The following is a 24,562-nucleotide window of genomic DNA, read 5'->3' on the forward strand; positions in this document are numbered from 1 at the left end:
GAGGCCCTACGACTGCCCCAAAGTAAATGTAGGAGGAGTTACAGGGGAAAAAAAACTTCCTCGGTCAGTGGCACGCTGTTTCGGATCGCCTTTGAAGCGACAGGCACGCACACAAACCCACGCATACACCCACATTCTCACTCACTTCCACACTTTTTCGCTGTTTCCTTTGCTTTCACCCGCGGAGATTGACAGCACACTGAGCCGCTGTCATGACGCGCAGCTCACCGGTTACCGCTCACGGTACATTCATTAGATACGTTTTGCCACGCACACCAGGAATGAACTGAAAAGACAGAGCTGGCACCAACAGAGAGGTAAGAATGTGCTTTTAGCTGATCTTTAAGTTTCGTGGTGTCATAAACTTTATTCCGTTGGGCAGTCGCTGCTGTACTTTGTACCATGAGGCTGTTGTCAGTCTCTAGTGAAAACGGTAAACAGTTTTCTGAACGTTTGAATGAGCAGTGGCTGCCAAGTAGTGATTTCAGTTCCTCGGTTTCACTAATCGTTTGACAGTAAATAGTTACAGATTCTTCCAAAAGGTCAGAAAACTCAATTAAGCGGCAACCCAAAGGCTTCTTAGAATCAGACTGTAATGAACTGTAGAAATTATCCACCACATTTTGCAGTGATCCACCACAGTGTGTGTTTAAGGGATCCAAATGTCTCTGTGTAACTGTGGGAATCTCCCTGCAGGGAGCTCTCTCCGTCCCAGACACACAGGCATGTGAGTGAGTTAACAGGGGGTTATAGTCTAAACTTAGAGCTCATAACCCCTGTCTCACATTTCTCTCTGCTAACTCCTCTCCCACATGTTTGCCGTCTACCAGCCTACGTTGTACACCCAGAGACACCTCACCTCAAACATCTCCTGCATAGTCATGCAGTTGGACGCAGCCACACACACAGCTGATCACACCATATGTCTCTCATTATGCTAGATGTTATTGTCATGGCCCACAGAGTGTCACAATAGTGTACCAGGCTGTGGCTGTGGCTTCAGACTGTGTGGAGACTGGGAGGTTGTTTAAGGTATGTGGTCATTAGTTACAACAGCCCCTGTTATTACAAGCAATGCATGATGTGTCTGAGGCTTAACAAGTCAGCAATCAAGCATTGTTTATAAGAGACTTTAGTGAAGTGTTGTGACAGCCTCACTCAGAAGAAGGGTTTTGAACACTGCCGCTTAGAGGAAACAATAGTTTTATCTAAAGGTGTTTGGTAAAGAGGATTTATGTGACTTGTATAATCAAATTACCTTTTTTATTGATAGTATCTATGGGTTTTATGGAGACAGCTGCTGTTAGCTTTTGATGCTAACAACGGCCTGTGCATGTGACTGCACATATGAGCTTGGAGACCAGTCTGCGTTTATTAGATTGGATATGTGTTGAACAATGGCAAACAAGCAGGGCTGTACAGAGAGCGTCAGGATATTCCCTGCCATGGCTCCTGCTTGTTTACAGCTTTCTGTCTCACCAGGCACACATGCGAAGATTCAGTCATGAAGAAGAGGAGACCAGTTACAGACAAGAATATCAGGCCTCTGCATCGCCTAATTTTGCGGAAGCAATTGTTTTCCAACATCAGTGATTGCATCTGATGGCAGCTGACACAAGGCGTGTAAGGCATCAGCTGTTTCTATCACCTCATTACATCAATTGGCCCCTCCATCTCGGTTAACAGCGTAATCTGCAATTTGCTGTGTCTGCCGGCAGTCAGATACGTTTTCAAAGTTTAACTTGGATACTGTTCGGGTACAAAAACAAAATGCATAATTCTACTCAGGTTTACTCTCTATATAAGCTTATTTTTACGGCATGTGATGTTTATGTCATCAATTCAACACTTTTTGGTAGTTTTATTCACTTTCCATTTAAAGTGTTGGAATAGATAAGTATAGATATGTGCACATTGATTTTGTGGGAAACACCCTTTGCTGTAAAACCTACTGTAGTATTTCAGTTTCAGTAATTTTTAAATTAATGTAAAGTCCCTGTAAAGACTTCTCTACCTCCTATCTGATAATACACAGTGATCAACCACAGCTGACCAGATCGACTGGTCAGCTGTGGTTGATCTGTGTGGAATCTGCATCTTCTCCATGTCCCTGTGTGATTTGTTCTGGTAGAGCCTGACCCATTTATTGACGGGTAAATATTATCAGCTGGTATTGGCTATCTAACAATACCGGCATTTATAACAGCTTATAAATAATATTTTATAATAATCAACAATTTTAAGAGCGTTCACGTTGCATAGTTTTTCCACCAGAAGGCACTCTGCAAGTTTCCTTTTGGGAACACACATTTGGAACGCCACAAAAAACCAATAACAGCTGATCTGAGTAGAGCCGTGCAGAACGTTAGTGGGTAACTACAGGTAACAAATGTTAGGGAAATGTATGCTTCAGTGTCTGAAAGAGCAAAAAAAACAAACCCCTGATATATCAGGATTCCATCTTATCATTATTGATCTTAAACATATTATATCAGTCGGGCTTGACTCTGAGCACACTGGCCTCCTACCACAGTCCAGAGACGTGCATATTTAGGTGAACTGGTGATTCTAAATTGGTTGTGAATGGGACTGTCAATAGTTGTCTGTTTCTTTGTATTAGCCCTGTGATGGACTGCCAACATAGGCCCCAGCCGTGTCTGCCCCTGAATTGGATAAGTGGTTAAGAAAATGGATGAGAGAGATTAAATATAGGAAAGTGATTAGTTACCATTTAGCTTTTATGTTTAGCAGTTATAATTGACATAAACACTGTCAATTATAACTACTTCTGTCTATACTCTGCATGTTGAAGAGAAAATCATAATATGGGTAACTGTGTTTTTTATATATGTTTTAAGAATGGAGAGAATTTCACATTCTCGATGGAGCCATTGTTGTATTATTTACCGTGTCCCTCTCTGATGGTAATGGGTCGCCTAAGGTCAATTATTCTAATTTTCCCCTCCCTTTGATGCGCTTAATTATCAGGGGTGTCTCATAAGTGAGAACAATGGCATCTATCACGATCTTCTCACCACGCCATCTCTATTTTCAGCATTCAGCCTTTTTTTTTTTTTTTCTCAGTGACCTCACACTGTAGAACAGTGGTTCTTAACCTTGTTGGAGGTACCGAACCCCACCAGTTTCATATGCGCATTCACTGAACCCCTCTTTAGTGAAAAATAAAATATGATTTTTTTCAAATTCAAGACATACATATGTTTTTTTATTGGTGCACAAAATGAGCCGTGCATGTCACGGTGGAGGCTCTGCCGAACCTCTGAGACCAACTCACCGAACCCCTAGGGTTCGATCGAACCCAGGTTAAGAACCACTGCTGTAGAAAGAGGCTTTTCTGTGGTGCTCTTGTCATATCACTTTGCCATCTGATGGTAGAAAGCTGAGTTGGGTTAAACTCTGTGTTGGAGATGAACTGATCCTCAACCTGTGTCACCAGGAAACTCTTACCCCCACTTAGCACTGACCTTGCAGCCTGTCCCTCTATGGAATCACCTTACTGTGTATCAGCAATACGTTATCCCAGCAACAAACGCACACACACACACACACACACTGTCTATGTGACACACATTCTGTGCATATTTTCACTGACACACACAACACATAAGAACACTATCACTGAGGCCTGCCCCCCCAACCCCTACACACTCATACCAATCGCAGAGAGTGCTTTGTGCATTCACTGACTGGCTGGGCAGTTACTGAAGAGAGAGAGAGAGAGAGCAAGACTGGTGGGAGGGGGAAGATGGAGACAGCAAGACACAGAAATATTAGAAAGAGAAGCAGACAGATAGAGAAGAAGGAGAAATTAATACTGGGGGGGACATTAGAGACAGATCCTAACTGGTGGGAAGACAGACTGAGCAGGGCAGGAAGGAGAGTACAGAAATAGGAAGGGAGCCGGGAATTGTCCAGTAGAGAGGAAGAGAGGGAGTTGTTGTTGTTAAAGAGACTGAGAGGAACTGATGGGATGGCATTGATCTCTGGGAGCTGCCGACTCCTGGGCCAGATGGCGTCTTGTTGCTGCAGACCTCTCCTCAGCTCCTCCTGTTGCGGACCGCTCATCAAACTGTGCCTCTCCTCATTCACAGGTCGGTCCCACTCCGTTCTCTGTGCTCTGCTGCCATGAGCAACTGCTACAGTCATATAGGCAGGAGCAGTAATCAGTATACAACATGGGTAATACACTTAGCCAAGAAGGTAAAAAAAAAAAAACAAATAAAAAGGGGGGAGGCATGGTGTGTTTCTGCACTATGACTGCATGACTTTGCTTGTGTTGACTCAAGCAGTCCCAGTGGTGCTAACTGTCCTCCGTGTTGTAGAATGGAAAGAATAGGCTTTTGTCCTCTTAGGCATAATGTCATGTTGCATACTGTGTTACTAAATTGTGTGCTCCCATTGTTTTGTGAATGCTTTGCATCAAGATAATGATGTTCTTTTGTGGTTCTGCACTGACAACACATGTAAAAAGTGGAATTCTAATCTGAATTATTACAGTTTTTTTTTCCTTTTTAAAATTTAAATTACGTCTGATGTTGTGACCACGGTGACATAAAGTGTGTGCTCTGAGGAGTCAGGGGCAGAGCAGCTGAGTGTGTGTGTATGAGTAAGCCTGGAGGTCTTAATGATGTCAGTGCAGTTGTGTGTCCGTGCTCGGCCTGTGTGTGTTTAACGTCCGTGTATACCCTTAACAACTCCTCAAACTAACGAAAAAGCTCAAGTATGCCTCTGTCTCCCTAAGTGATGTCAGCACTCTCCCCACCCAGAAACATATTTGTTTAAAAAAACCAGAAGATCCTTCTCTTCCATCTGTAAGGTAAAGCTACACCCAGGAGGATCTTGACTTAAAGACTAAAAATATATTAAAGGACTAAAAGCAAATATTAAACTCAACTCATATCTTTTTGTTTTGTTGAGTTTGCAAACCCTCCTTAATGAACCTTGATATGAATGAAATAACTTCCTGGATTCTTTGCTGGTTACTTTTTAACACTTCCTGCCAGGAAATGGTCTACCTTATAAGTATTCAAAAAGGTGATTAATGAGATTTGGGGTACTGATAAGCAACATTTGTTTGATTTATTTATTTTTTTTAAAGATAGGTTAGCTAATTGCTAAGTGACTGCTGGCTGTAGCTTTGTATTAACCAGTAGATGCAGGAGTGGTGGATCAAAGAAAATACATTATGCATGTATCCCCAAATTTTTAGACTATTACTGTTGTGATATTTAACACTGTATTGCTTAGGATCATAGACACAATTCAATTTTTTCAGTATTGTCATTGCTTTTCTTTTTCCAGACATCTCTCCTGCCGAACTGGATGCTCTATGGAGGGAACCGCCATATACTCTCGGTGGAGCTAATGAACACTTCCCAGGAAATGACATCATGACTCAAGGTGTGTTAGCTATGTTGCACCAAACAGCCGGATGTTTGGAATCAGTTTGAAATCATAACATTATTAAGTGCCCGATTAGTTTAGAGTACAAATAAGTCATCAGCATTCATGTGAGAAGGAGCGGTGCTGCTTGCGCCGTGTTCAAGCAGAGGAAGTGTTTGGGATATCCTCCCTGCACAATGGAACAAACCAGGGACAGCCCGTATCAACTTTCCTGAAAAAAAAAAAAAAGCGTGTGCATTCAGCTTGCTGCAGGTTTAGAAATGATTAAGATCCTGTTTACTTAAATGGCTGGCACAGAAAAAGTGCTAGAGTAATTGGTGATATGTCTAAAGCTGTAATCTACTAAAGTATGTAGCAAATGAGTTTAAACTGAGCATAAAATGAAAAACTTGACAAACACTTCTTACAACATCCGGCTCTGGAAGATAGGATGGGTGGTGTCAGTTGACGGACTACTGTGGATTTTTGTGGATATATTAGAAAGAAAGTCTAGAAACTACTTTTAAATTCATGAGTTCATCCTGTTCAAATACAGACTGCAGCGTGTTGTTTTTGTAAATAGCAAAGAGTGATTGCTATCTTGTGTCATCTGGTAACATTCCCAGTTTAATCTCCATGCCAGTCTGGAACATGCATTGCAGTAGCAATCTACTCTTAAAGCCCTTGTGTTGTCTGTTTTGATAAAATAGTTTCCACATACAACATCCACGTCTCGATTACACCTCAAATGTGAAAATGCTGTTTAGGAAACACTGCCTTAACCAAAAGTACGCTGAGTTTCCTCTCCTCATTTTCTTCTTGTTTAAATTTTAAGATCTAAACTAGATTCAGGAACTGTTTCATGACTTTATTTCCTCTTTCAGGTGCTGGTGAAGAGGAGGATGTTGCAATAGTAATATCAGGTGAAGGTACGGTGGAGCCTGACAGTTACTGGAAGAAGAGGAAGGAGGCCTTCCTTAGAGGAAGTACCGTGTCACTGGGAGACAAATTCTCTTCAGGTACACTTTGTGGCGCTTTTACTCGAATTATTTGCCTGGATTGTTTTGCCTTATTACTGGAAAACCTGCTTTCGTATAAGCTTTGCTAAACTAATTTCATACACAGGATCGTTTCCCATGCATATTATATTTATGCATACTGATGAACAACATTCCCCATCTGCTAATGTTTTACTCACTCAGCATTTTAACTTCATCCATCATTTTCCCTCAGGTTCTTCCTCTCAAATGGATTTAAATGGCCACACTGAGTGTCCAGTAAAAGGCCTAATAGCTTTGTTATTCCTCTGAGGAATCACATTGTGCTCACAAAGCATCTTCCTGAAATATAAGCTCTCAGAGAAAATATTTTACAAAATCGTGCTTTTTTTTTTTTTTTTGATGAAAATGATGTGTTTTTATTCCGGTTTCGGTTTTATGTTTTACTTTTTTGGAGATACTCTGAATAGTGGAACAAAAGGATTTAAAATGCCCTCCATATTTATTCCTGGTTAGCTGTAGCTCAGGTAGAGTGGGTGATGTACTAACTGGAAGGTTGGTGGTTTGATTCCTGGCTGCTCCAATCTGTGCTGTAAAGTATTTTGGGGCAAGATACTGAACCTTAAGTGTTCCAGTGCATTCATCACAATGCGAATGTGCGTGAATGGGTGAAGGAAACATGTTATATAAAGCACTTTGAGTACAATATAAGTGAAGTAGAAAAGGCAAATTCTTTATATTCCTTATATTTCACTGCTATAACCAATTTAAACTCAGTGTTGATAACCCCAGAGCGCATTTTGTCCTCTTGCTAGAAATCGTGCTGCTGTTCACCGGACGACGGCGTTCCAGTGCCGATTCTGACCGGACCCTCCAGGAGGCGCTACGCACACGACTCCGAGTGGTGGAGAGCAACAGCCAGGACGTCATACAGCTCTTCAAAGTGAGTCCCTATGATGAAGACGACACATAAGCTTTCCTACACTTCTAAACTGTCTGATATAATAATGAAAAAGTAGTATGTTTTTACCATATAATGAGTTCATATTACGCAGTATTATATACTGTACATGTAATGTGCACTTTATAGAGATGGCTTAATGACTTTTTACTGTAACGTGAGACTTTGTTTCTGCAGGACTTGTCTGCACGTCTGGTCTCTGTCCACGCTGAGAAGGATAGCTTTGTACTCACATTCAAAACTGTAGAGGAAATCTGGAAGTTTTCAACATACCTTGCACTAGGTAGGACTAATAAGCAACCTTCTGGATGACATTTCAATGTCTGTATTCTCTCTTTTTCGTCTTTGTTGTGCCATCATCACAGTAATAGTACTGGTTGGCATGAGTATAAGCAGTAGTATTTCATCTGGTGCTGCATGTGCTCTTGCCCAGGCTATGTGGCTCGTTGCTTGGAAAACTTCCTCTGCGATCCGTCATTCTGGCTGGACCCAGAGCTGCTCAGTGACTTGCAGATCAGTGTGACGGTGGATGAGGAACATCTGGCCACACTGTACCTTGGACTTTTACTCCAGGAAGGTCAGTAGTGTTGTAAGTGCAGTAATTCATGTCACTGAAATGTAAGGGTTTGTTTTATCAGGCCTGGCATTGCACAGGGATAACAGGTGGAGGGAAAAGGTTAAGCATCTGTAAATAGAAATGAGATCCTGTCAGTAAATCAGTGATCCGAAGTCTATACTTTAGACTCTAAAGCTGCTGCCTGTATTTCAAAATGTTAATCTATTGATTCATAATGAGATTTAAAAAAGAAAGATAAAGTCAAATGAGTCATTGTCAGAGTAATCTTGAACTTAAGTAGTTAATTATAGGATGTTAACTGAGTTCACTGTGATTTGATCCCATTATTTTTAATCCATTTCTTTGTGACCCCAATTAAGACTTGAATGAACAGATTGCCTCACATAGCTTAAGTAAAATTTTAGAACAGACCCGCCTCATATGTAGTGGAAGCACTTTTGTGCTGTGCGGAAACTAATTTAGAAACTACGATACACTTTTAATCAAGTCAACATTATAATCACACTTTTATTCATATCAGGTTTATAGAGTTACTGTTAAACCAAAATCCCAAATTTGATCTGCTGTTTGAATGCATTAGACAACAACATGAAGTACAACTTACTGTGCTGTTCTCCTCCATGAATGTGTATCAATTCCCTCCTGCCGGGGCGGCACAGACATCCCTTCTTTCTCTTGAACATATCCTTCAGGCAAAATGCATCATGGGAATGCATAATAGGACTGCAATGCTGGCAAATAGTGGTGAAAATTACATTAACTTAATGGGCCAGGTTATAAAACATCCATCTTTTCCCAGTGACTGAATGAGGGCGCGGCAACTCTGGCAATTTTGCTGATTTTGAACTTAAGTGCAGTAACTTTTACCAGCATCATAAGCAATGACTAAAGACGGGTTTTGTGTTTCTTTGTGTTTCGGGCGGGGGAATAGCAAAGCTGATTCTCTCTACTAAAAATCAGTCTCCTTCCAGGATCCTGCTTTGCTAAGGCGCTGTTCACCAGAGCCGACAATGACGAGGATGAGGAGCAGCTGTCGTTCCAAAAGAATGACCTCTTGGTGGTGAGGGACACGGGGCAGGACGACATGTGGGAGGGCACCTTGCTCACCACAGGAAACCATGGCATGGTGCCAGTCACTGCCATGCAGCCCCTGCCCTACCCGTTCTATCAGTAAGTTGCTATCTGTTCCTCAAATTGACCACTTCATCTATGTGGAGTACAGTATTTGTTAAATTATACTTCCTGTTTGGTCAGGTGGTTCCTGAAGAAGTACCCAGTCTATGCTGGATGCTCACAAACAGAAAGGGAACCATTTGAGCATCCTATCGGTAAAGCTTTGCTATCACATACAGCATACTGTAACCACAGTGCCTGTTGAAATGTAACTGCGTAACTAACTGATATACCCTCAAATTCCTAATCAGTGTGCTTAAAACTGTTATTTCTTTTGCCCTTCACCTCATTAAATGCCCCAGTGACTGGCTCCTGTGTGGCAGTAGCTGACTACAGCCCAGTGGGACCAGATGAGCTCCCGCTCAGCCAAGGTGACGTTGTGGAGATCCAGGGTCTGTTGCTCCGAAGCCTGGGTGTTTTCATAGGACGACATACTTCAACTGGATGCCGCGGCTTTGTTCAAATAGCTCACGTCAAGCCTCTCAATACTGCACCCTTGTAAGAAAGTCTTTTTTTGTAAATCCAGGCAGTGGCTTAAACTAGCTGGTCTCATTGTAACATGTGACGCTTCACCTGAAAATCACTTTATCGCGATACCATCTACATTCCTTATGTCTTGTTTACAGTCTTCTGCTAATCTTTTATGAAATCCTATTTCGAGGATTCACAGTCTGGACAGGGCGGATCAGGTGATGAGGCCTGGATAATCATAATGCTGCCTTTGTTTCCGTTACACAGAGATGGACAATTGGTCTTTCTAACCGAGGAGGAGAAAGCCAGCCTTGCTCAGGTTAACCCTTGCAGTTCTGAGCTGAGCGACAGCGGCCTGCTGGAAAGGCTTTTCTCGACTGACATCAGCTCCGTTTACAGACTAGGTAAAGGAATGACTGGGCTCGCTGAGAAATGTTGCACTTTTAATTAGCTAGGGGAAAAGGGAGGGATCGTGTCATCGAGGCATAACTGAAATACAAGTCATGTTTGTTTCCTAAATAGCGGCGGTATTTGTAATTTATTCTGGGAAAGATGGTTTCCATCTGTGCTTCCAGCTGGAAAATCAATGCTGAATTGATTTACCTTGTGTGTTTCCAGATAGGCTGGATGAAACCGACTTCATGTACATTAGGAGTCGGCCAAAACATGGTAATGACTTTTTAAGAAGAAACCTGACGTTTACGATGCTGATGCCTTTGAGCAGCTTGAGAAAGGATTTATGATTATACCTGTCGTCTTTACAGATCTTAAAGGCCTTACGAGCGCTCGTCAAAGCATCATGTCAGAGAGAAGTGGAGTCACACCCACCCACCAGTCGTCCCCTCGCCAATCGCTCTCTCGCTCCTCTCCTCATCTGTCCCTCTGTCACTCTCTCAACCCTCTGCCACGAGAGGGAGAGCGCCTATCCTTCACCCTGGATGACACATTCAGAGAACTGGACGAGTTCCAGGAAGATCCTCCTCTTTTCTTGGAAGAGAACAGCTGGGATGGGGAGGAGTCAGAGAGCAGTGACCCTACACTGACTCTACTCAACCAGGAACACTTCCAGGTCTGCCTCATTTATTACATTACTCAAGTCTTTCTTTCTTATCCATGTTGAGCTTCCTGTGTCTGACCTTCATTAGGACATTTGCCCTCCTGTTAACTCGGTTAATGCCTAAAATAACTCTAAAACCCTTTGTTTGTTGTTTTTTACCCCCAGGATGCTTTCTTGCCCCTATATGACCTGCAGTATTCCTTCCTGTGGGTGACTTTCAGCGGCAAGACTGAGGACGAGCTGTCAGGTCACCTTGAGAGTGTCAGAGAGTGTGCCAAGAGAATGGGAATGCACTGGGCGCATCGGCGGGCATGCTTTCTCCTGGGGAGACTATGTGCCAGGAAGCTAAAGTTCTCACAGGCATGTTTTTGTTTTTTTTCATTTGCATTTACCATAAGTGTGCTTTGTAGGCTATATGATTACTAGGGGTGCAACGATACACAAAATTCACGGTTCGGTTCGGTTCGATACTTTGGTGTCACGGTTCGATATTTTTTCGATACAAAAAAATGTTCATGCCTTTTTAATTTGTCATTTATTAAAATTATAAATATATATTTTAACTCAAAAGTACAGTTTTTAAATTTGATGTTGCTGAAACAAAAGTAATTTTAAAAAATAAATAATCTGATTGAGGAATCACTCATCTTTGGAAAAGAGAGTTTATTACAGAGAAATGGCTCTTTCCAAAATAAAAGCTATACTATACGCTTCTTCTGGGCTATATTCTCAGCAGCATATTATAGCGGGTCAGGGCTGTTCGGGGTTCTGTTTGTACAGTTATGTTTTGTTTATGTTGCCATAGTGACGGGTGACGCCCTCTCGCTGCGACGGTGTGTCCTTCCGGGGTCAGAGGGCGCCCTGTGTGTTGTTGTTGTTGCTGTGCGGTTGCCGCGCTGAGCAGTTAGCTAGCGGCAGTGTTCTTCTGCAGATGTCAATAAACGGCTGTGCTCCCTGGCTAGCTCACGGGAAGCAAGACCAAACGACACCTCCGTCTCCTCGTTGTCTGAGCTCGCCACATTGGTGTCAGAAGTGGGATGATGGTGGCACCCCATGTTCTGACCCGAGTGACTTTTCCCCCACCGGTCGTGACCGGCCGGTGCGCCTGGACATTTGCAAAGTGAAAGCAAAAAACAAGCGCAAATTCAAACGCGATTTCAATATGTCACATATTGACAGTGGCTCACCGATGCCAATGACATAATTACCCAGCTACATTTCCGAAAGAATGCAAAAGCATTGACATATATTTTTCCTTCCTACAATAGCCCAACGGGCAGGGCAGAGATAGATTTTGGTAACCTGACTGGAAAAATCGCTAGCCCCGGGACATCGGGCTAGCGATTTTGCAAGCCCTGTGTTACAGGCATGGCCCTTTAAGGATGAAGCCTGATGGGAAATGTATTCGGGATGTGTGTAGCGGGACTGCCTGGTGTGTGTGTGAAGAGAGAGAGCGGAGAAGGGGAAAAAGTAACGGTTAGCTACAGAAGAGACGAAAAGAAAATAAATAAAAGGAATATAATAACTCCCTCGACAGCCAGAGTTGTGTCGGCGATGCTCGCTGTGAGTAAACTGTTTCAGCCCACTGTACGCGGTGTTCGTGCCTTAGAGAAGAAATAAAGTTCGGTGAAGCAGTTTCCTATGCCTCCTTCGATCTTTTTGCTAGCGGAGTTGACCTGTATAGTAAGCTGTTGCCGGCTACGAGTCAGTTACGGAACCTTCAAGTAACTGCCAGAGGTTTCCTTACTACGGTTCGGGGCCGCGGATCTGGCGCGGTAACACCTGTATCTGATTGAGGAATCACTCATCTTTGGAAAAGAGTTTATTACAGAGAAATGGCTCTTTCCAAAATAAAAGCTATACTATACGCTTCTTCTGGGCTATATTCTCAGCAGGATATTGTAGCGGGTCAGGGCTGTTCGGGGTTCTGTTTGTATAGTTATGTTTTGTTTATGTTGCCATAGTGACGGGTGACGCCCTCTCGCTGCGACGGTGTGTCCTTCCGGGGTCAGAGGGCGCCCTGTGTGGTGTTGTTGTTGTTGTTGTTGTTGCTGTGCGGTTGCCGCGCTGAGCAGTTAGCTAGCGGCAGTGTTCTTCTGCAGATGTCAATAAACGGCTGTGCTCCCTGGCTAGCTCACGGGAAGCAAGACCAAACGACATCTCCGTCTCCTCGTTGTCTGAGCTCGCCACATTGGTGTCAGAAGTGGGATGATGGTGGCACCCCATGTTCTGACCCGAGTGACTTTTCGGTGCGCCAAAAGAAGGCAGCTGGACATTTGCAGGACTTTGTGTGGGGTAATGGGGTCGTCGGGGACGACTGACCCCTTAGGTGGGGGCTATGTAGCGGGTCAGGGCTGTTCAGGGTTCTGTTTGTACAGTTATGTTTTGTTTATGTTGCCATAGTGACGGGTGACGCCTTCTCGCTGCGACGGTGTGTCCTTCCGGGGTCAGAGGGCGCTCTGTGTGTTGTTGTTGCTGTGCGGTTGCTGCACTGAGCAGTTAGCTAGCAGCAGTGTTCTTCTGCAGATGTCAATAAACGGCTGTGCTAGCTCACGGGAAGCAAGACCAAACGATACCTCCGTCTCCTCATTGTCTGAGCTCGCCACAATATTAAACATATCAGGTCCCCATAAGGAGAATCATGTGCTAACGGCTGTCTAAATGACTCGGGTAAAGTTTGTAGCATGCATGCTTGTTGTTTTTGTCTGCTTCCACTTGTCTTTGCACTAGGATGATGTCAGGCGTAAATGTGCAGTCATATTCGTTGTGTTCCCACTAGTGCTGTCAGCGTTAATCTCGTTGAAATGACGTTAACGCCACAACATGGCAAATCTCCGTTAACGAGCTATCCTGCGTGGGGCTAGACGGCCAACACGTTAATCAGCTAACTGTGCTAACACACTAGCTCCCACCCATGTAATTGAGCATTGCGTGGCACATCCAACATACTGTTTTACTTTAGTCCATGACACGCTTACCTTCAGGGTCATATGTCACATGAAAACCAAAATAATTCCAAACGCCAGATCTGAATGAGGGTGGGAGAGGTTCAATTTGCCATGTTGCAAGGAGAGCTTAATTAACTTCTGTCTCGCTAGCTTGCTCGCTAGCTCAGTGGATCTGCGCTCGACAGTGCAGCCTAGGCGGAGTAGTCGAACGCAGATTCGCTGAGCGCTCCACACAGACAGCATCCTCAGAAGGAAAGTTGATAAAATAAATTACAAATGTTGTATTGTTCAATACATATGCGTACCGAACCGAAAGCACTATATCGAACGGTTCAATATCGATACGAATATCGTTGCACCCCTAATGATTACATACTTTAGTGTTTTCTAAACAGAGATTTCAAGGCAAGTTAGCCTGTAACAAGACACCACACATGACCATTTACATAATATTGTAATAATAATGATGATGATGATGATGATGATGATAATAATAATGATGCTTTTTGCAGTGTGGAGAGAGATAAAATGAAGTGCACAAATTATTTGTCGCACCTTTTAAATGAAAATAGGTTTGAAACACCGAATTTTGCTGCAGTTTTACTTGGCGGAACATATTTGTTTTCGATCTACACCAGTCTACAATCTTTTCTCCCCAGGCACGTGTATACTACGAGGAAGCTCTGAGCGTCAGTGTCGACAGCTTCTCTGATGTTCAGCTCCTCGTTGCCCTCTTCACAAACCTCACTGCTATTTACCTGAAGCAACGCATGACTGACAAGCTGCCCCAGACTCTGGAGAAGGCCAGCGCCCTGCTCCTATGCCTCCCCTGTCGTTCCTTCACATCGACCGATGAAGTCGAACTGCTCAAGGTGCTCCTGAGGAGATCGGTGGTGATGGTGGACAAGCACCTGGAGGCTCGTATCTGCTACCTCATGTCCACCCTCTTCCTGCTACTCAAGAAGAGCGATGACGCTCTTCCTTTTGTCGAGCGGCTCCAGTTTCTTTCGCTGACTCTGTCTGCCGCCGACGGGCAACCGATAGCTCCTTTGGATCTCAACTGGCTCCTCAGCTGGCTCTATCACTGCAAATACATGCCTTACTTAGCACTTGCCTCGCTGAGCCTGGATTCGAGACAGGACCACTCTCTCCACAATGTCTTTCAGAGGATTGAGTTATTTATCAGGAACTCTGTTCGTTTGAACCCCTGCTGGAAGGAAGGAACCTCACTGCTCCCTGCTCAGATCGTAGTTTACCTGCAGCAGACTCTGGCAATAGCCGAGCGCGGGGATGACATGAAGATCCAAAGGGACCTGTGTTTGGGCTTGGCCTCAGTTTACCAGCAGTACGGCGCTCTTGATAAAGCACTGCACTGTGCTCAACGAGCTGTGGAGAAAGGAGGCCACATCAATGAGGAGGAGGGATTTGAGGCATCTGTGTTGCTTGGGTGGTTGCTGGTGTTGACAGGCCAGGCTGAGAAGGCCCAGGGTGTTCTACAACCACTGCTCACATCACTACAGGTACAGCGACAAGTGATGAACTGGTGAAGAATGACACACTCGCAGTGAATAATGTCTAAACAAACATGAATATCATGGGTAATACGTGCCTTCGCATCTTTCTGCAGGGAACAGACAGTCCCACTCAGCGAGGTGTGATCCATAACCTGCTGGCTTTGTGTCTGAGGCGTCAGGGTCGCATCCCAGAGGCAGGATGGCACCTCCACTCTGCCTTGGTAATCTCCAGAGAAAATGGAAACCAAAGGAATCAGGCCCTGGCACTTGCCAACCTGGGGTGTCTGGCGCTGGACGCGGGGGCGTCTTTGATTGCAGAACGCTTCCTGGTCAGGTCAGATCTTTGACATTTTTTTGAAAAATCTGCCACAGTTAAGTTTTGACAGATTAAACAAATCTAGCGTCTATAGGATTATTTAGTTTTGATATAATCTTATTTTCTCTTTATTTTAGATCCCTGTGCCTTTTTTGGGATCTCTGGGAAAGCCCGACAGATGAGGAGCACGTTCAAACCTACCTGTGGCTGGGGCGTAGCTACAAAGACAGGGGGCGGAGTCAGGACATCAGGGCATGCTATGAAATTGGGTTACTAATTGCACTACATGCCAAAAACCTGCACAGTAAGTACAAGTTCATCCATGAAACTTGCTGTAATGTACCTCCACTGAAAATGGCACCTTCAAGCATGCATTTAGGTTCATGTATTCGTGCACACTAACTACTAACTGCATGTAAATAGAGGACTTTGTATTAAAATTCAAGCAGGTAGTCTGTCCATTAAGCCCACATGTATTACGTAACTATATATAGAATATAAAAAAGGAATCAAAATATGACCAGTATGATTAGCTGGTTATGTTGATCTGAATTTTTCATAGGTCAGATGGTGGTGGCCAAGGTGCTGAGCCGACTGTATGCTGACATGCTGCTTTATGGTCAGAGCATTGTCTACTATGAGCACTGTGTGTCAGTGTCCAGAGAACTGAAGGATAAGAGACTGGAGGGGGAGTATCTGGAAAAGCTCAGTAGCCTCTACCTCACACTCAACGATGAGAGGTGAAGATTTGCGTCTCATTTCTATGATTCTGTCTCTATCTGTAACCTAACATTTGTGTCTTAGATTTTATGGTTTTTAATCGTGCATTCTGTACAGGTCATCTCGTAAATCTCTCGACTACACCAAGCAAAGCTTGAGAATTTCTATCGATCTGGGAAAGAAAGAGGAAGAGTCTGAGACCTGGCTACAGGTCGGACGCATTTATTATCTCGTTTATGAGGATGAGTTGGCTGACATGTATTTACAGGTGAGGAGTGTTGGTGTGTGTACAGTAGTAGAGGGAACTTTTTCCTTTCAGTGCCTTTTGTTGTTTCATAAATCTGGTATTCCTAGAATGTCGATATTCCACATTCCTGAACAGCAAACAGTTCCCTTACTAAACAGTTAATGTTTTTACTTATGAAGTATAAAATAAGATCAAATGATAACATTTGATTACTTGTGTCTTGTCGTATTTGTTTTGTTTGCTTGTTTGTTTTTCAGGCAGCAGTAAAGACAGCCTTAAGGATGAATGACCCTCACTTTGCCATGAGCATCTATGAGGAGGCAGGAGATGTTTACTTTAAAGGTCACAGGAACCGGATGGCTTCACTGCCGTTCTACAGGGTAAAAGGATACTTCAAGCGTACTGTTGTTGTTTTTTTTGTTTGTATGTTTGTTTTTTTCAATAACAAACTGTAGAAAGTTTGGATTCTCAGTAAAATTACTTATATTTGCTTTCAGGATGGGAGTCTGCCGTTTGCGAGGAGCATCGATGACATCCAATCAGAGTTTCGATTGTTAAGTAAACTCACAGACCTGCTGATGAATGAAAAGGAGCACGAGGAGGCTCTGCAGTACGCAACACTGGCTGTCCAGGTCGCCAGCAAAACAGGTACAAAGTTGAGCCGTGCCTGAGCCTCATGTCTGTAATAATCCTCTCAATCCAGGTACAGTGTGGTATTTGTACTTGGCAAGATACTTTATAAAAAAACATTGACTTTTTTTTGCTTTAGGAGTGAGTGTGAATGAGAGGAGTGCTTACCATCGATTAGCTACAATTTACTACAGTCTGGAACAGTATGAGATGGCAGAAAACTACTACCTGAAGTCGCTGTCACTGAGTCCGCCTGTCCTACAGCACCCCATGGAGGCTCGCTACTACACAAAGGTCTACTGCAGGCTGGGAAACTTCACTCTACACAAACTCAAGGTACAAGGGACACAGTTACAGTGTTGCATTGGGAAAGATAGAGAGAGCACATTCCTGAAATGATCCTGTGTGGGGAAGCGACCGCACCGCCCCTTATTTTCTCCCTCATCTCGCTGAAGTCAGCGTTCTCAGAAAGAAATGGAAAAAATCATCCCAGAAAGGAAAATATAATAAGAGTGCGTTCTGACTCAGGCATATTTAATATTACTCTGTTAAGAGAAACACACACGCTCACACTGTAATTCGTTTTACACTTTAACCAATGATTTAGTGGCAGTATTAAAAATCTTCTTGTTTTTCTGTATTAAAAATAACTTTCGAGAAATTACTTCTTCTGTTGGCGATGATCGATTTCACTGTCCAAAGCTGATGGCAAATGTAAGCTTTATCTTTCTATATGTCAAAATGACCTGCTCATGTTTTAATCATTGGCTGAGAAACAGTATCGCTTTCAGGTTCATCTCGTGGCGATGTAACCTTCAAATGTGGAAATTATGTGTTTGATTTTGACAAGACCAGCTCTGACCTCTGTTCTGCGTGCTCGCTCTACAGGATGCTTTTGATGCAGTGGGCTACTTCCAGCTGGCTCTGGCAGCAGCACTTGAGGACCAAGCTAACCCTGAGGCTCTGTATGTGGTGTACATGAAGCTGGCCGAGATCCATGGCAACCACATGCCCGATGCTCAGCTGTGCCAAGTTTACAGAGACAGAGCCCAGAGTCTGAAGAGAGTTTTGGCTGGATTGGAAGGCGCTGCTGTTGGACAGGAAAACAAAGATGATGCAGATAGAGAGGCTGTCCAAAATATGGAAAGGAACTTGGATGCTGACGTGGGATATACAGAAAATTTGGTTAAGTCGAGCTCCTCTTTTTATTCTATACCTGAAAGTGTGATGAATGAAGATGACTTGGCTCCAAGAACTCGTAGGATGCACGTGAAATCAGACAACAGATGCACAGACGCTAATCTTAGATTAGGTGCTAATGGGAAAACCCACCATAACTATCTTCCTGACTCAGTGGATGTGTCTGGCTCTGAGACAGATACCATCGCCAGTCAGTCGTACAGTGAAAGCATTTTCACGGAGTCCTTCGATACAGCCAAGGAGGACATGTCAGACTCCAGCAGCTCTACTGACACTCTACAAACTCACCTGAAGCCACCTGAACATAACATTCCCACTCAAATACCTGTTAATCGCACAAGTGATGTCACAGGAGACGCACAGTCCAAAGACGCTGATTCTGATACTCAGGATGACGAAAACACCCTCACTAATGAGACTCCAGCTCAAACAGAGCCTGGTACTGACCAGCGTGTTGTTATAAGCAATGATGAAGCTCTAAGAGAGGGCAAAGAGAGAAATGGTTGTGAGACTGGTGGCACTCACAGTTAACAGGCTGACGGAGGCACATAGTCTTTCTCCCTTTACGGATCTTGCCGGCTTTTGCTTCATCAGGTCACATGTGTCTTGGCAGGGAAAAAGCCACAGGGCACAAACCCAATACTGTAAATCTATGAGACAATTCGCTGATTTAGAGCATGTGCATTCTGTCTTATGCAATCACAGGGCACTGTGCTTGCAATATATGTTTTGTACATTTTTGTATCTCTGGAAGATATGACACAAACATAAAAAAAAAAAGTGTTATTTTCTTTGCTGAGTGTTGATTTTTATGTGGTTGCCCAATCAAATAAGAGAGGAATATGCAGAATATGTGCATGTTTCCATAAGGAAGAACAGATATAAAACATGAATAATAATTACTGCTCATTTATACTACTAGCCGTTACTGCTATAATGGTTGGTAGTATTAATGATTCTTTGTGGTAGCATTTCATGGGCAGTGCCACCCATTCCAGTATATGCATACATATATATAGTTAGGTTTCCTAGAAACCATTTCAAAACAAAGATAAGTGTGATATGCTGTAAATATAGAGGAAGTTTTAAACATAAGCAGAAGTATGTCTGAGTTATTTAAATACAAGGTTAGATAAAAATCATTTGCATACAGGTGACACGTGCGTTATTCAGCAGCTTACTTTCCTTAATGGAAGGTACAAAACCAACCTGATGTCAGAAAGAAATCACAATGTTCCAGGTGAGATTTTATGCCTGAAACCAGGCAAAAAGAGGACAGAAGAGTAAATGGTGTGAGAAAGTGATCCCGAATGCTCTGCAGCTTCCCTGCAGTGTATTCCAGTATGTTTTGTCCCTGTGGCTTTGTTTCTTATTTGTGTTTTGGTTGATAGAAAGACCACCATAAACTGATGCAGACTAGGCACAATTTGGTGAGGAAATTGTGAAAATATGAAGGTTCTGATGCTCCCTGTGTTGAAATTGACCTTATTCCTGTTGTGTTTATTGTTATAATGGAAATGCAAAAGAAGGAATGAAAGAGAAAATGGTGCATTTGTTTACCATAATGTTGTCTTCATTGGGTTTATGTCACAGTGCTCAAGTAAGTTTCTGTTTTTGACAACCATGAAGTGCTCTTAGATGGCAAAGAGCATGTTCACAGCAGCTCACTTGATCAGTTAAGTCTCGAGCAGGCCAGTTTGATTGAGATTTAGCAATGATGGCAGGAGGAATGGATCCACGTGACCTCAGCGTTTCAGGAGGGATCTTGGCCACAAATGCTTTTCGACAGAGTAGTGTGTCTTTGAAAACTGTGGTCTTAAAAAACGTTTTAATTTAAACCTGTGGGAGTAGTAGATGGTTAAAGAACTGGTTCTAATATAGCGGTTTTCTGCTGGAGCACTCAAAGCACTTTATGCAACATGTCTATCTAACAATGACATTCCTATGAACGCATCTAGAGCAACTTGAGGTTCAGTATCTTGCCCAATGATACTTTGGCATGTAGACTGGAGCAGCCAGGGATCGAATCACCAACCTTCCAATTAGCGGGTGAGCTGCTCTGCCTCCTGAGCCGGAGGCACGAACTGTATATCGCATTAATGCGACATAAAAGGAAAAGAGAATATCTTCCTCGGGTGACTAAGAAGGTGAAGAATGGATTCAGACTGTAAGCAAGAACATCCATAAGCAGAAGAAGCAGATGGATAATGTCATCTGGTTGGGCTGCATAAAGCCATCATAACAAAGATGAATGCACATTTGAGAGTTCAGCTGTGCAAAAGCCATTGATACTCGTCAACAGTGCCTTGTCACCTCACAAGAAAGCTCCTATTTTGCCTTTCTGCGTGGTTTGTATGTTCTCCCTGTGCCTGTGTGCCTTTCTGGATGGATAAAAAGAATGGATGCATAAAACCCATCCATATTTCATTGACATTCTTAGTCCAGAGACATGGATGTTAGGCTAACCAGTGATTATCATTCTGAATTAGAATGAATGTGGTGTGAATGAAGGCTGTGTACAGTATAATTTCCCTTAAATGTGATTTGTAATCAAAGTGCTCTGAATGGTCAGTAAGACCAGAAAACAGAGTGCATTAAATTACAAAGGTCCATATATTTGTTATAATATAAATGATATAAGAATAGGTTTTGTATTAATCAGCTGAAACTTTAGTCAGCAAATTAAAAAATAAAGCACCTGATCATAATCAAGTATTTATTTATATAATGCACAAGTTTCCATTTGGTGAAGTACAAATAAAAAAAAAAAAAAAATTCAAAGTAAATATTAAAAGTCACTAATAAAGTTGTCTTCACATCAATCCTGTGAGCTATCCGACTTACAGTGAAAGCCTTCCTGATACTGATATTTCTTTATTATTGCTTATTTTTGCCAATGCTGGGAAGTGACCTGTTCTGTACCAGCTGAATTACAAATACAGGGAAGGCAGAAAAGAGAGCACGATGGAAATAAACTTTCCACCAAATGCCTAGAAACCACGAATCCAGGGTGAGCATAATGAAAAGTGTCTTTTCAGTCCTTTTACAAGCTTATTGGAATCCACTGATTGGGAAATACTATATTTACTAATTACATCAAGCCTAGTCAAATAAATGTTGTTTCACAAGGGACATCACAGGAAACAGAAGTCTAAAATACACCCACAAAAGAAACTTCATTTCAAGTAGTTTGGTACTTCCCAGAGTGTGTTAATAGAAACGGTGATGAAGATCTAAGTGAACAATGTTGGTGCCACACAGAGTGAACATGCACACTACACACAGTCTCTTAGCGGCACTCGTATTTCTTTCATTTCCCCAAGTGTGTCTTTGCAAGCAAATTGACTCTAATGTTAGGAGCACATGGCGCTTATTGTGCAACTGTGATGTCATTACCGTAAATCTGTCATATTAAGTCAATTCAAACCATGTGCATTTCTAAATACTGCATTTATCACCAAATGTCAAAACAGAGAACATTTGATCTTATTTCATTTGATTATTTTTAATATGCTTATTCTTAATTTGATGGCAGCAAGAAAGAGGCAGAGGCATGTTTCCCACTTGCATCACCACTTGTTCAGTTTTGAAAGCCAAGTGTTTTCCATTTTGTCTTTTTAGTGGATGACAGGCCACTTTAGTACATCAACTGTTTTTGTGGTTTGGCATTGACTTTCTGATATAAGGAAAGCGTGCTCTTAAAAAGAGGCCGTCAATGGCAGCATGCTATGTTGTTCAGAAACCTGAATATGCCCTTCAGCAATATAAAGACTTTGAGAGATGTGCAAGTTACCCATGCTATGTGCACGAACACACTTTCACTCATGAAACTCATGCCTAAGATCAATAAGGATGAGTTGTGTTCATTCATCTGCCATCTGTGTTTGAGCTACTACTGCACAATTCATTCAGTTCTGTTGTTATCATATTCATTTTCTTGCCCACCTCTGTTGCACATCCTTTAAATCTCACTGCTTTTCTGTCATTCTGCCTGCTACACTCTCATTTGTCCAATCCATCTCCTCCTGACCACCACCAGCATCTAGACTCAAGGAGAACCTTCCTACTTCCGAACATTGTTTCTCTCCACTCTGATATGGAGCTTCACTGGAGTCTACTTACCAGATCTGTATCTGTATTTCAGTAAATCTTCCTTCAAATGAGCTGATGACCGGCTGGATGGTGCTGGTCCACAGTGTGATCCAATAATAAGATCACAAAAGTTTTCCTCCTCCAAGCTCTAGAGTTCTAAGACACTATTTCAGCCATTCACAATTGGTTAGCCGTGATTACTGGTAGCATACAAAGATTTTTTGATATTCTCTGAATCCTTTAATCACATTGTGCTCCTGAGATGATGAAATCCAGAAATCTGTAGCAGTTTTGAACAATATTCTTCATTTGTTAAATGTTTCACTGCCAATCTTTCACACAAGCCTGAACCGTTAGCCGACTTGAGACTGCTAAGACTTTACTAAGTTATCACATTGGCCATGAGATGTGAGAAGAAGTGTTTCCACTATTTGTTTATTTATTTTTAATATTAGACAACTTTTCATTCCAAATGTGAAAAAAAAAATGAAAAGAAAGTGTGGTCGTATTTTCAAAGACAAATCAGATTGATCATTTTCAGATTTTGGTGTCATTTTTTCCTCTCTCTAAATATTTATCATATGACAATGAGTACTGAGCAAAAACGAAGCACTAATATTTTATGTAACAGAGTTCTGTTGTACCTTAAGCTCATTTAGAGGGAAGCAAAAAATCATGCTGTAATTATACAGTATTATTAGGGGACCAGGTAGACTTCAGTTTGCAGTGTGACGATGGTTGACCTCCTCTCCACTGACCACAGTGCTCTCTGGGCTAAAATGCATTATTTGGAGAACTATAAAAAGGCAGGAGTCTAAGCAAGCAGATATCTCTGTTTTTCTATTTCTGCTTTTAAAAGTTCTTTTTAAAATATACATCATAACTTATAAAAGCTTTTTTTTTTTTTTTTAATGATGGAGGGTTTTTGTAAATTTGGCACTTCTTAAACAGCTCCACAAGAGGGCACTCTCTTACTGATTTACTATTTGGCTGTACAGTAAAACCATCAGCATGGTGTTCCCGTCTTCAGCCAGAGGTGGGCAGTGAAAGACAACGCTTAGCTTCATGATAGTTTTTTTTTTTTTCATCAGCAGCCTTACAACAGGTAGAATAGGAGAGAAGAGGAGAAAGAATATCTCCATCAATCTGCTTGGTAATGACAGCAAACCACGGGGAGCATAATGTAAAGTGTCCTCTATGTCACATTTATGGCTTCAGTTCACATACAGTGAATGTCCTGTAATGACCTTTATGTCCCAGAGCCCTGAAATGAACAGTGAGAAGGAAGATTTGAACTAACACAGACAATAATAATGGGTGATTTTTTATAGTGCTGCTTGACTGTAGCCATACTTTTGTGGAGACTTTTGTGCTCTGGATTTCTCTGATTAGATCACTAACATATTAACTACCCTGCATTTCACTGGCAAATATCAGAGAGTTCAAACAAGGGCAAACAAAGAAACGGCTAACGACTTGATTGTTGCAGGACAACGAGGAAAAGGAAGAAATGTTTGCATACATAATCTGCATGGTAAATAATATTGCAAGGCTTCCTTCCCCCCACAAGCATGAGTTTAGCACAAGTTCAAAACAAGAACAGCTGTGCCAAAACAAGCACTGAATTGTTCTTCCTTTTTAAGTATTCCCAGGGTTACATTCAAGCAATCTTTAGGGACTTATAATTAACAAGTTTACACTCTACGCTCCACCTAATACTCATGTGAAATTATAAGAGCTCATTAGGCTCAAAAAAAGAAAACCACAAGAGGCTTTATCTAAGAACTTTGATGCAGCGCATGTTCCCTCTAAACCGAGTAGTTTTTATAATAAAGAAGTACAACCCTGTTCCCAAAAACGCTGAGATGCTTTGTAAATAAAAGCAGTATGCAAAAAATGATCTCTCTCTATATAACAATATATGTAAGGCTTATAAGCATTTTCTTTTAGCAACAGATAATTAATGTTAACCAGCTTATAATGACAAGTGACTTCATGAATAGCCTCTTTCATAAATCAGATTTAATGAATTACTTACGGCCTCCTGCTTAAAGTGATTCCCACTAGCCTTCTGCCCCTAGATAACATTCCCAGATTGAGAAATAACAGTTAAAATAAAAATGTTGAAATCCATGTTGCTGTCCGCTGTCAGTGTCCTGTAACCGCTCACAATAGCATAAACAAGGAAATCAACAGTTATTTCAGCTACGCAGCATATTTATGTTGCTCACCTGTGACACACAACTCTCTACGAC

The 24,562-nt window shown here is 42.3% G+C and overlaps 1 protein-coding gene across 3 annotated transcripts; it reads left to right on the forward strand.

Annotated features, from left to right (window-relative positions):
• Positions 1-26: 26 nt before the first annotated feature.
• sh3tc2 (SH3 domain and tetratricopeptide repeats 2) lies at positions 27-21,037 on the forward strand. Of its 3 annotated transcripts, none has more exons than XM_040016560.1 (22): positions 27-317; positions 5,323-5,421; positions 6,288-6,422; positions 7,217-7,344; positions 7,540-7,645; positions 7,796-7,939; positions 8,911-9,109; positions 9,194-9,267; positions 9,415-9,610; positions 9,851-9,987; positions 10,202-10,252; positions 10,348-10,652; positions 10,806-11,000; positions 14,248-15,108; positions 15,216-15,436; positions 15,556-15,722; positions 15,981-16,158; positions 16,256-16,406; positions 16,643-16,765; positions 16,883-17,033; positions 17,155-17,351; positions 17,904-21,037. In XM_040016560.1, exons 2-22 carry the CDS (start codon positions 5,412-5,414, stop codon positions 18,744-18,746), a joined length of 4,572 nt encoding a protein of 1,523 aa, XP_039872494.1. In that variant the 5' UTR covers positions 27-317; positions 5,323-5,411; the 3' UTR covers positions 18,747-21,037. The 3 variants fall into 3 exon arrangements, with proteins under 3 accessions (XP_039872494.1, XP_039872493.1, XP_039872492.1); XM_040016559.1 differs by lacking the exon at positions 27-317 and adding an exon at positions 3,172-4,221; XM_040016558.1 differs by lacking the exon at positions 27-317 and adding an exon at positions 3,172-4,112.
• The last annotated feature ends 3,525 nt before the right edge of the window (positions 21,038-24,562 follow it).

This window comes from Simochromis diagramma, unplaced genomic scaffold (genome assembly GCF_900408965.1).
Source record: "Simochromis diagramma unplaced genomic scaffold, fSimDia1.1 OVJJ01000685.1, whole genome shotgun sequence".
Lineage (NCBI taxonomy): Eukaryota > Metazoa > Chordata > Actinopteri > Cichliformes > Cichlidae > Simochromis > Simochromis diagramma.